This window comes from Lepisosteus oculatus, chromosome 7 (assembly GCF_040954835.1).
Source record: "Lepisosteus oculatus isolate fLepOcu1 chromosome 7, fLepOcu1.hap2, whole genome shotgun sequence".
Taxonomy (NCBI): Eukaryota; Metazoa; Chordata; class Actinopteri; order Semionotiformes; family Lepisosteidae; genus Lepisosteus; species Lepisosteus oculatus.
Window position 1 is genome coordinate 10,621,415 of NC_090702.1, and position 13,189 is coordinate 10,634,603.

General features: G+C 35.6%; 1 protein-coding gene across 3 annotated transcripts in view; it reads right to left on the reverse strand.

The window, feature by feature from the left end:
* LOC102685331 (V-type proton ATPase 116 kDa subunit a 4) overlaps positions 1-10,986 on the reverse strand; it is a 31,254-nt gene extending 20,268 nt beyond the window's left edge. The window contains exons 1-7 of one of the 3 annotated variants that reach the window (XM_069192153.1): positions 10,359-10,986; positions 8,359-8,489; positions 7,036-7,114; positions 6,720-6,820; positions 3,284-3,409; positions 1,653-1,750; positions 266-392 (exon numbers count right to left, since the gene is read on the reverse strand). In XM_069192153.1, coding sequence (XP_069048254.1) covers positions 266-392; positions 1,653-1,750; positions 3,284-3,409; positions 6,720-6,820; positions 7,036-7,114; positions 8,359-8,478 — 651 coding nt within the window. In that variant the 5' untranslated portion in view covers positions 8,479-8,489; positions 10,359-10,986. The remainder of the gene's footprint in view (positions 1-265; positions 393-1,652; positions 1,751-3,283; positions 3,410-6,719; positions 6,821-7,035; positions 7,115-8,358; positions 8,490-10,358) is intronic. The other 2 variants (XM_015353134.2, XM_015353135.2) reach the window with 2 other exon arrangements.
* Positions 10,987-13,189: the final 2,203 nt, after the last annotated feature.

The following is a 13,189-nucleotide window of genomic DNA, read 5'->3' on the forward strand; positions in this document are numbered from 1 at the left end:
TGCAGCCGAAATGTGTTTTTTCTTATCTTTTCAGCATGGAATAAACCTTTACTTGTTCATTTGCAGCCTACCCATGCTGACACAGCTACCTACTTGAACTACTTTCACATTACGTGGATGTTTTTTGATACTTTATCTTGATCTTCCCCAGTTTTCTCTGGGGCGCTGGTAGGTATTTTATCTCTACCACATGCTTTTAATTTCTTCTTATCCTGGAACCTGGGGTGCTTTTTTTTTCAATAAAGTTCAAGAGAATGTTCTTCACCGTGTCAGGGTCCTCCACAGTAGCGTCCATATCCCTCTGTTTTATATAGACATTCCCTCTGCATACCCGCCACAGCACTCGTTCAAAAGACAGCATCCTCTCGCTTCTGATAACTCCCCCTATGATACTTCATACAACAGACAATGATTCAGACTGCAGTTGTCTACTATGCTTAGCCATGCAAAGTGTTACATTAAGGTAATGTATCTGATGTGAACCGCTTTTTCAATTAAGTATACAGTGTACATGAAATTCACTTCTGGATCCTATGAATTTGTTACAAAATTTCAGTAGGCGTTTTAGCAAAGTAGTGGACTTTATATGGAGATAATGAGTTGAAAGTTACAGTATATCAAAGGACAGAGGTCTCTGTGGACTTAGAAAACAGATTTAGGTTTTAGAGATAGTAGTGTTTTTAAATGACAGATCTTGTGTTACTTTTGAATTAAAAAATAGCCAAATCTCTTACTCGAGACACCATGAACTGTACTGATTAATGTACAGGGGTGTCCAGTATACCTAGAGAACTACATGCTCAACAATTTCTTTGCTGCACAACTGCCCAGAAGCCAATGAATACATAAAAATGGTTGCAGATGTCCAGATATCATTAAAACTGTGATTTAGAACAGTTGGGAAGCAACCTACGATAGGTATTTGATGGCCTTACAATGTGTACAGTAGGTCTGCTTCTTGTGGCTTGAACTGCAGTTTCAATTTTATAAAAATGTGGAGCACCGTACGCACTTGTATTGATGGAATCCATAAATCTATCAATACAACAATTAATCACGTCACAAGGCTGAGAATGTAGCACAGATTTCAGAGTAATTGTCTCAGTCTTAAAGAACATCTCTGAAATTGAAAGGTAAATCAGAACCAAACTGGCTACAGATGCAAATTTCCCATGGTGAGACAGAAAAGCAAAAGAGGATAAATAATACATTTTTGTAATATGTGTTTCTATTATCTAAGCTGTAATCTGTCATTTCTATAATCCTTTTCTGTGATCATCTATAACATAATATAATTATATCAGATTCCCTTCATGGATAGCAGCAACTAAAAGGATGGACCTTTAGTCTATTATATGCATACAATGTACTGTAAGTAAAAATATGCATATTTTTTACTTTTGGTAATATAACATTCAGTAAAAAGCACAAGAATTTGGAAACTGAAGTGAAATGTGTTGTTTACCATGTATTAATGATTTGTGTTAGTTACAAATTTTATAGTACATTAAAATCACTTGGTTGTGTAGTCTAAATTTCACTACCTGAATTTAGCTGCTGATATCAGGCATGCAAAAGAACACTTTAAATGTATTCTGCCATTCATACAGAAGTAATGTTCAAAGCAAAAATAAACTCTTTGAAAGATTTACCCCAATTTGCCACTAGCTACTGCTGTAGATGGCCCATGGGACTCCACTAAAGCTGTGTTCTCTTCAGTAAAGAACTCATCTGGGAAATGTGTTTCTTTCTGTGCAAGAAAATACAATAAAGGAACTGTAAATTCATTTAACCATCTTCTAAGGGTCATTGGGGAAATGGTGCCTATCCCAGCAAGCATCAGGAACAATGTGGGATACACCCTGGATGGGAGACCAGTCCATTGCAGGGCACACACAGACACAAACTGTACACATTCAGGGCCAATTTTCCCAGCAGCTACCAATATGTGAACTGTGAGAGGAAGCCAAAGAGCTTGGCAAAAACACGGGCAAAAAATGCAAACATGGGAGGCTCATGAAAACTCCACACAGATTGCACCTTAGGTCTAGAATTGAACCCAGGGTCCCAGTGTTGCAAGGCAGCAATGCTAACCACTACATCACCATGCCATCCATAAGTGTAAAAAAAATTCCTATATTGTATTTTACATTCTTTAGATAATCAAAAAATTAATACATAAAAGTATTACAAATAGTATACTGTCACGCCCTCTGCAGCCAGAGGGTGCTCCTACTCTGTCCTGTCCCTAGTTTCCTGTGCTTTGCTGTCCTTCCGGTGACTCTCACCCTGGGGCTATATATTTCCGGGTCACTTATTCTCCTTCTCTCAGCATTGACGTTCAGATGTCCTGAAACCTGCCTAGCATCGAGGTCTTCCCTACGTCCGCTGCATGAGGGCATAGGTTTCTATTCGACTCCTGAACTGCTGAGCCCAGGCTAATTCCCTGTTCCGCCGCTACGCATATGGGTCTTTTTCCACTCTCCTGGCTCTCCATGGTTTGTCCCTTCCGACATCCGTGACATATACGTTCTCAAATAAGAAGACAATTTGTCATTAACAGCTTGGGCAGAAAAGTTACCCTCATTAGGGGCAAGGCTTGGTGTCATTCTAGAGTAATCCTGGGCCCCTCAAAAAGCATTAAGGTAAGGACAATGCTAGTTCTTTGTTCTACACCGAATGACAGATCATTCCACTAAGACAGCAAAGCTTACACCTGAATGCTGAAAATGAGTGAGAAGCACACATTCATCCTTGGATTATATTAGTACCATGGATGTTCTCAAAATACAGTAATTTATTTACCACCCCTAGTACTGGAAGAAAGAAAATGGAGCATTTGAATAAGATTAGAACTTTGATCCACTGAACTAATAAACAGTGATTGCTCCAGTTATACTTTCAATCTTTATTAATCTTGTTATTGATTTTGCATCATTCACCAATTTATGTTCTTTTCAGAAATCTTTTCCTACTGTAGATTATTTTTATTTTACACCTGCAAAATGTCTTCAGTGTATTAAATTCTTGTAAGCCCAAGTTAAAAAAAACTTTTTAAAGTTTTAAAGGTAAAACAGTTCCTATGGATAGATATTCAAAATTCCACAAAGCAGTTTTAAGGTGACCGTCTTTACATAGTGAAAATGTCCTAAGAGGAATAATCACTTTGATTTTTTTAATGTCAGCATGGCGTTACTTGATACCTATCTTTATGGTTTAATGTTGTTCACAAGTTTTAAGACTTGTAACGTACAGTACAGTATCTATCACAAAAAGCATTTACCTCAAAGAATTCCTGCACCGTCTTGACTAATTCTTTAAGTTCAATCAGCTCCATGGCATTGCTCCTTAGTGACTGCTGATTTTGAGCCATTCCAAGCAGTTCACTTTCCAATTTCTCCAAAACAGACTGCACAAGAAGAAAAAGGTAACTCACAAGTAAGAATATAGACATGGACTCACAGGTTAGATAATTAAACATCTCAATCTTTTCACTTCAGCTGATTGTCACTCTAATTCTCTAAATCTTTATGAAAATTTTAAATCTGGATGAATCACATCACTGTATTATAACACTAATATGCAGGATATTATTTTAGCCTACAATCCTTTACATTTAGATTTCCTGAGCTAAATATTTTCGATTTTGTATTCCTTATTTTTGTATTTAAAATATTATGTTTTTTAATACAAAATATATATATTTTTTTAATTTAAATTAAATTAAAATAAAGAACAAAGTGGACTTGTAAATATCATACACACCTTCGGTACTCCTAACTGTGTCAGTTAGATTCTAAATCACTTTAATGCATAGGCTATAATGCACAGGAATACCTGCTCCTTCACATCTTTGGAAATATTTCTTTTTAAAATTTTTGGAGTCTACCCTTGAAATATGACTGACAGAACCCACCCCATTGTAATGTGGCTGTTGTAGTAAGTCTTTGGACTTACAAACCAAAGATATAAACTAAGCTCTTTTCTCTATTGCTGCTTTCCACTGCAGTCTTCCGAAGACTGCGTCCTAAAAATCCTACTGCAAGCAATCACTAAACACCCCCAAGTGAGAATGAATCTTTTTAACCTTTCACCAATAATACAGTAATTAACTAATGTCTACCAGTGAACTTATACAAGGAACGTTTGGCTCCCTCTAGTGGACGATTATCTGTCATAACAGGTCTGTCAAATACCCCATGCCATACAGTAAGTGATATTTTGCAGGGAATCATAATCAAGGTTTCCTTGGCACATTACAGGGCCATATTAATATACTTCTGAAACTACCTAATTTTAATAGGATATTTTACCAACCAGTACTGGTTTTAGTGGCTTTTTCCTTTTTCATCATTTAATCCTAATAAGATTTGATTGGAAACTAATTGGTGTGATGCAAATTAGATTTTCCAACGACTGAAGGGGTCTCTACTCTTTAGAATGCTCTATGTACTGTAGTTATGGTGTTTTGTGCTGTTTGTGCATAGAACCTTACATACAGTATTCTTAAATCACAAACTTCAAAAACATCTTAGTAAAATCTGCACATCCCAAAATTTACAATGAGAGCTCCTTTTTGTACTCCTTGTAACCGAGACTTAAAAAGTATGAACTATTTTACTTGCATAAAAGCAATAAGTACCTACTTCAAATGTATACAGCTACGTATGTTACTTTCAACCACCTGAAAATAAAGTGTGACTGAAACTGGCTCAATGACTCATGACTCAGAGAAAGAGAGAACTGGGAAATTCTGTTGGCAGAAATTGTGCCATGTGAAGTAACTGGACAATTCAGAATCTGGATTCTGAGTATACTAGGAAGCTATGGCCCAGATCCAGTCACTCCCACAGCCCTTTGAGTGTGAAAGTCCCTCTTTTTTTTAGTTCTCACCTACAGTACGTCTTCAGGTTCATGTTTCTCATGTGTTCATTCTGAAGAAATCTAATGGGTGGATTTGTCAGTGTCCTTCAAGATATTGAACATACTGTTCCATAGACAGCAAAGCCAGATCTGACAGTCTTTCCTATGACATGGTTGACTTTAGATCAGTTTTGATCAATTTCAGTTTGCTTATCAAGCATTCATCCCTGGCGACAGCAACTGGAATTGTTAAAAACACTTGACATTCTATAACAGTTTCAGTTTTCACATCTTTGTTGACCAAATACTGCAGTACTGCAGTACTTCAGACGGAGTGTTGATTTCATTGGTGGGAAGATGAGACAGAAACTTTAATTCAGTTGCCTAATTACTGCCATGAATGTCTCATAAAAACAGGGCAAGTTTGTTGCAGGCTTTAGATGAATTATCTCCCCTATTTTCTATGCCAAACTGTTACGACCCCAAGTGTCTAGGGGTAAAGGGTTGTAACATTTAGGATAATTCTTTTGGAAGCAGGTGGGTTTTGGTGAGAGACTAGGAAGCGTGATAAAAGGGTAAGGAACTAGAGTGGTGCCAAAGGAAAGAAAATAACAAACAAAATGGAGCTGGCTAGGACAGTGAGGGAAAGCTAATCTGACTACAAAAGAAAACCAGAAACACACAGTCTTCGGCGTCTTCAACACCCTAGCTAACCTGCACTGACTACCCAAAACCATACAAGACAAATGGCACTCACCCGTACTAAACTAGTGTACTAATACAAAATCAACTAAGTGTGTAAAGTGAACCCAACAACATAAACTAACCTTATATACAAAAATTCACACAAAACAAGTGAACCAGGAATACAAATAAGGGAAAACAAGAGTAATCAACAGGAACAGGGTACAAAAGAACACAAAGGTTGAACATGTAACACGCTAGGGCAAGGTAATGGCAAAACAAGGCTGAACACACAACAAACGAAAGTACAAAGAAACTAACAACAAACCAACAAAGCCGAACCTATACGAAAATACACACACACAAAGCACAACAAACCAACAAACGAAGCCGAAGCAATAACCAGAAGCGAAGCGAAAACCAAACGGGACCTAAGTCAAACAAAGGGCCTCTCTTTGCTGAAAAACTCCAACTCCAACTTGTCTGTTGCTCTGTCTTGCAGGGGAACAGGTTACGTTATCCAAATCGACATATTTTGGAATGAACGCGCCAAATACCAATTGCAAATCATCCGCACAGCTGTGTTTTCCAAGAGATCATTGTGTTGTATTTATTTGTATTGATATTGGATAATATATCACGTTCCCCGCCCCTGACATATGAACTCTAGTTCGTTTATTTTACAGATGGTCTTTTCACACACACACACACACACACACACACACACACACACACACACACACACACACACACACACACACAGCTTTAATTTAAATGACGTTAACAACAGGGCCCCCTTAGATCTTGGCCCGGGTGCAGTTGCACCCATTGCACCACCCGTAGCGCCGGCTCTGCCTTTCAGAATCAGTGTCCAGCCTTGGTTGTTAGGTGAAACAAGCTGGACAGACATTGAACAAAAATGCATCAATGTGGTTCATCTCTCTCAAGCCAAGTCACTGTTATTTGTTAGGTTGTGCTTGCCCAATAGAAAATATACCATCCAAGAGGCTTTAATCTCTTACATAGGAATATAACATTAAATACACAATGTGATCTGTACCTATTTAAAATCTACGGTTAAAAATTGTTAAAAGGGAAATTAGCTCAATATGAGTTGTATTAAAGTTCCTCCCAAAAATGGGAGTTCAACATTAACACAGATTTATTGCTACCTCCAAATCATGGACCTCTCGTGGAAGGGGGGATAAAGGACAGCTCTCACCACAGTTTTCTGCTACTACTTGTTCAAGTTCCATCTGCTTCTCAAGAAACCCTGTGAACAACATCATTGTAAGACTCAATAAACTTAGGGTATCCATGAGTGTTTTTTATTAAAAAACTCATTATTAATATATATGTTTCAATAACATTCATGTTTGCATTTACAGTACTGTATATGTGCTGCCCAACCCTTTTTCCCATTAGTCTTCCTCCATAAAGATTACATACTGTATTTGTTTTATATTTTACTATTTCTAAAATACTTACTGAGGATTCTTTCCAGGGTTTCACACCTTCTCACTTCATTCACATATTTTCTTTGAAAGCTGTTTACATGTGCATTCAGCTGTAAATAAAAAGTGATTTATTTTGCTTGGGACTGTTCATTATTTCAGGAGTTCAGACATAATTTTAGTATTCCACAGCGCCATTGGAAATATTATTTTAAGTGATAAGGACAAAATAGAATTTATGGAAAGTACAAGTACAAGCGATATTAAAATGAGTTCCTGTTTGGAGATTGGACATTACCTTGAATTCAGTCCCTCAACCAGGTTTGTACTGTCTACTGTATATTTGCCAAAATAATGCAAGATGTTTAAAGGCACATCCATATCGGGTGGGAATGGCCTCTGAAGGGCTTTATTACTACTACTACTAATAATTGGTTATACTTATATAGCACTTTTCTGGACACTCCACACCCACTCCATTACAGGTAATGGGGACTCCCCTCCACCACTACCAATGTGCAGCATCAACCTGGATGATGCGATGGCAGCCATACTGTGCCAGAACGCTTACCACACATCACCTATTAGTGGGGAGGAGAGCAGAGAGTAATGAAGCCAATTCATAGACTAAAAGGTTAAAGAGGCTTGATCACATTTTGCAAGGAAAATAAAACTAAAATATTTTATCCTAAGGGAATGGTATAACTTGACAAAAATTTGAAGAATTTTGGTTAATTCCATTGCAAAAAATTAAAGGCAGTTACTCAAATCTATCCTGAGCCCTTAGTCTGAAGAGAAAGAACACCTTGCATTAAGTATTTTTTCCAAACATATTTTAAAAATAAATATATATAGCAGGCAGACTGTTTTTCTTTTACAAACCACACTTTTTCAGCGCCATCAGGACACATCCTGACTGCACTGCCTCAGATTTTGAATCATCTCTTGCCTGGCCTACTGAGACTGTTTATGTTCTAAACACAGTGAAATAACAAGCAAGCTATGCATTGATATTCAAAACATGATTTGTTTCTATTTAATACACTTTTTGTTTCTCTGTGCAAATGTCACATAATGGATACTTAATGTACTGGATGCTATTCAGACATTAGTTGAAACCATTAAAAAGCTTCTTGTGTTTTTTTATGATTATATCATGTAAACTTTCCAAACAGAAAGGAAAGGCCATTATTCACACAGTTAACTGTCTTTTCTTTAATAATAAAAATAGTCTTTTATCAAAATGTTCTTCATCACATCACCTTACTTTTACTTCCTATTAAAGATGTTTTTTGCACCTGTTTTTTTGTCATTGTGGGAGAAAAACTCAGTTTTTTTAAGCTTCTTTTTTACTCACATCTCTGAATTGGACAAGACCTAGCTCTCCCAACTCTGCAATACAGCAATAGGCAGCTTCGACTTGTAGGATGATCTGTGTCAGACACATTTCTTCACTGCGAAATAAAGACCCTGCCATCTTGCACCTTTCTGAATAAAAAAGGGGTGCATTAACAATTTATATCCGTAAAATTAAACAGATTTTACACAAGGTCATGTGACTCCTCAACAGGTTATCCAGACATAATATGTGAATTGCAGTATTTAGATCGAATGGTATATACTGACAAAAAGCTACTGGAGTGGGTTAATTTCCACAATCAGAAACACATTTGAGTACTGGCTTCATGTTCATGTCCCAATGAATCAATGAAAGAGCAACTATGTGTACTCAAGGCCTGAGATTCATGATTCTTGAAAGTAGATGTATGCACAAAATCTGTGACATTAGAATATACTGTATATGGATATTATCTTGAATTTGTGTATTTAAATCAGAAATGAAACAGAAGCAGTACATATAAATGTATTTCATTTGAACAACTGCTTTACACTGCATTAATAATGTCCCAGTTTTCACTGGCTATTGCATAAAATGTGAATCTGAACAAGATTAATAAAATACATGTAATATTCGGCTACTGTCACAAAGCCCCTCAAGCAGGTAGCTGTGTCAGCATGTGCAGGCTAACAAGTGAAAGGTTTATTCCATGCTGAAAAGAGAAGAAAGGAAACAACATTTCGGCTGTGGAACCTTCTTCTGGGTGCAAGACCTGAAGAAGGCTCCACAGCCAAACATTGTTTCCTTTATTCTCTTTTTTTTTAGCATGGAATAAACCTTTCACTTGTTTCTTTGCTGTCACAAAGCTACATTTTTACAATTGGGTTTTCAGAACTAGATTAAAAAATACTCTAATTTTACTTGTCTAAGACTACAACGTTGTGTACAATGTGTACTACAACATTGTGTAAAATGTGTGCAAGTCTGACCAAAGCAAATTGTGTTCAGATATTAGTAGGTGTTCAGATATCACCAATGAGTGGGCAATTCAATAAATATTGTATGTTTTGCAAAACCTGTACAATACTTTTCTGTTCTATTCAAAGTTTTTTTTTTCTTGTCCTTCTTTCTTAGTTTTCATTTACAGTAAATAATCAAAAAGATTATCTGCTGTAATTCACACTTTCACTTCTGCTCTAGCTCTGAATGATGAAACACTACAAATATTACATTCTGTTCTCCAGAGGTCTAAATGAGTCAGTGAGTTAATAAAAATAAAAATAAATGAATAAAAGATTCATTCATTTAAAACATTTTAAGATTTTATTACTTAATATTATTACAGGATTCAAATGACAATCATAAGATTGGGAAAAAATGAGTGTTGTTGCCCAGGAAGAAGATATAAAATAAAACAACAATCAAATCTCCTGTATTAAACTTTATTTAACCAGGTAAATCAATCCAAACATTTTTAGTGTAGAGTTTCCTCACTCAAACAAACACACATAGTACTCAGAACAAACTCACATCCTTCTGGGCTGATATTGAGAGCCCTAATCACTACTTTATTCTGTCTCAAACCCTAATAGAAAAGGTTTACTGGTACAAGTTTACATCTACTCTTTAATTGCAATCTAATCAAATAGTTTGAGAAAAATACTCATCAGAATCAAAAGCATTTTTGGTAAGGGTGCACAAAAAATATTTATGGAACAAGAAGCTTGCAATAGTTAGTAACCATAACGCATCATGACAAAATAACTTTTAAACATGTTATTGCAAACATAGGCTTTCATTTAATGCACACTTGCTGCATTATGTCTTATATTACAACCCCTGAAAGAATATGTAAGAAGATACTGTCAATCTTTTAATGTTGATTAATGTAACAGGTAATTTCCAAATACCCCTGAGCTAGCTAGCATATTGCACTATATTGATAAAGCTTAATATTAATTTTCTGTAATTTTCAAAGTTGAATTCAATTAAATTAAATCTGCAAGCTCAGGTCTTACCTTAGTCCCCTGTCCACTCTGAAATGAACACCTTGCAGCAAAGGATTTTGTATTTTTTAAGCAAAACTTGCAAAGGTAATGTATCGATTGGAGATTTAGCTATATTCATAAGCTAGCTATTTTCTGTGTTAGACAAAGACCAACAATGCCCATCTGTGCCTTGATTATACCTGCTCAGCTTCTTTAAAAAAATGCAACATCTTGTGGTTGGCTTACCCAAATTGTTTGTGTTGTAAACTTACTAAAATAGCAAGCCAGCTTTTTGTATACAGTAAAAATACTATTTGCTTGTATTTAATACATTATTCATTTTTCTGAGTAACTGCCACTGCATGAAAAACATCAAATATTTGCATTCACTTTGCCATACACTATATTGTATTAACCATATGTTAGCTCTTTATTTGGTGGTGAAAGGAAAAGAAAAGAGACAACATTTCAGTTGTGGAGCCTTCTTCAGGTGTGAGCACTGTGAGTACTGAGCCTTCGTCACATAAACCTTTACCTGTTCACATGGTGACACGGCTACCTATTCAAACATATCCTAACCCTTGATTACCATCCTACTTTTTTAAATATAGTTCTAAATTTCTTCCAAAAGGTAAATACCTCTGTTTTCCAAAAGCATCTATTAGTGAAGCTATTACTAATGTGATCTTTTAATGATCATAAAACTTGTAATGATGAAAATGCTCCCTTCTAAGTACAGTATGGTACAGTAGGTTACCCATATGTACTAAGTGTGTTTCATCTTGATATATTAGCACAGATACTATATACATCATTATTTCAATCAACAGTAACTGAAAAGACCATAAAGCAAAGTCTTCATATAAGATGATTTAGCTTAGTGAGAGTCCAGTTATTTCTGTGATGTGTAGTAGTTTATGCCCTTTGGGAACATTTTGCATGTCTGTCCTATTGGTTGGATAGTCTAGGGCTTTGTTGAGCTACAGTAGCTCTGTGGGAGGAGCTATTGTCAGAATTGTATCTTTAATGATACAACCCCAAATAGGGTAAGAACTAACACAGCTGTTGAAGCAAGGTTCAATCTGCTGTAGACTGCACCAGACAGCCATACAGTATGAAGATAATTGGAATGGTAGCTACTGTCATGTACATCATGTATGTCTTTTGCAGACTGATCTGTCCAGTTGTAGGTGAGTGATGTGATTCTTTCATTTCTTTTTTCAGACAGTGCCACTGTTCTTCATTAACAAGTTAAGGCACATACTGCTACTGTAAATATAAAACTATATACTGTACTGTATATATAGAAATAAAACTTAATTATTTAATTACAGTACTGTAAAAGTAAATAGAAAGAAGGTCTTATACTGTAGATCTGTTGACAGTCTTGATCTTTGACCTTTGATCCAGATTAACACAGGCCTTTAATTATTTACTGTATATATATACCATGTATCACATGTATAGATACCAGGGTATCAAAGCACAGAGCACTTTACAAAACAAATTAAAAGTATAATTTGTAGACCATGAACATGTGCCTTTACCCTAATCCTAAAGATGCTGACAGATGTACGGTATTATCTATAAGGGAGGAAGGCAAGTAGTTCCTCAGGTTGAGAATTTTATACAGGAAGAACCTGTCTTCCCCTTGCAACTCTGTCCATAACAGACCAGCATTAGCCTGTGCATCAATGTCAGTAGAAGAGTGTTAGATGCCCTTTGTACCCTTGTCTTGGTTCAATTAAAGCTTTAATTAGTATTAGACAGATAGATTTTGTCTTGGCCCTGTTTTAATATGTAAAGATCTTATGAAGATATTATTTTCAATAGTTTTGAATGTACTTCAAAATGCAGATATGAGTCAAGTATAATCCCAAAATATCTAAACTCAGATGCAGATATTAAAATAATATTTTTTATAAACCTAATTGCAAAACTAACTCAAAGTTTACTTTGGCGACTTCGGGTTGTGTGTTATACTAAAGATGATCAAAAATGTCTAAATTGTAAAAATGCATTATAAACTTAAAAATATATACAATATACAGTACAGAAAAAAGAGAGACAAATAATGAAGTAAAATTGTAATTTATTGTTTTAAGAAAAGTGTAACTATTGCACTGTACAGTATATAGTTGCAAATACCAATGTAAAGACTGGCAAGTGTAAATGTTTTATATATTATTTAATAAGTATCTACAGTAAGGCTGCTCATCCACAGAACTACTCTGTACTACAGGATATGTCGTAACACCTAAATCAAATGTTCATTCCTTCTTTGGATATAGAGTAGTGCTAATCTACTTGTCTACACTCCTGAATACCAGATAGATGACATGTACAATATGTAAAGTTACAATATATTGTGTTTCTGAATTGTTAACTTACATCGTGGGAAGGCACTGTACATCAAAGTGTTTAGTTTCAGCCTAATAATGACCCTAAACTTAACTTACTGTATTTGAATCAACAAAGTCAAACAACAGGCATAATGAGCTGTAGGGAACTCAGCAGTCTCAGTACTTCAGCTCTATTGACAGGTTCTGAAGTTACAGTAAGAGGGAAGAACAAAAAGAGTAGGAGAGTCATCAGGAGAATTCATAGTGCTCCCTACAGCATCTGCTGTTTACAGATACCATAAAAGATATTTAAATTCACTATAACAACCAAGTAATGTGATTCACTCAAGCAATAAAATCCTATCTGAGCCAAACATATTCTGCATTATGTTGTGATTTTGTTGATTCCACTAACACACACTGCTGTTATTTAGAGACAATTTTGAAATCAAAGTAAAACGTAACCCCTTTATATCATGTAAATAATTTTACATTTACCTGACATTCTGCTTTATTGTA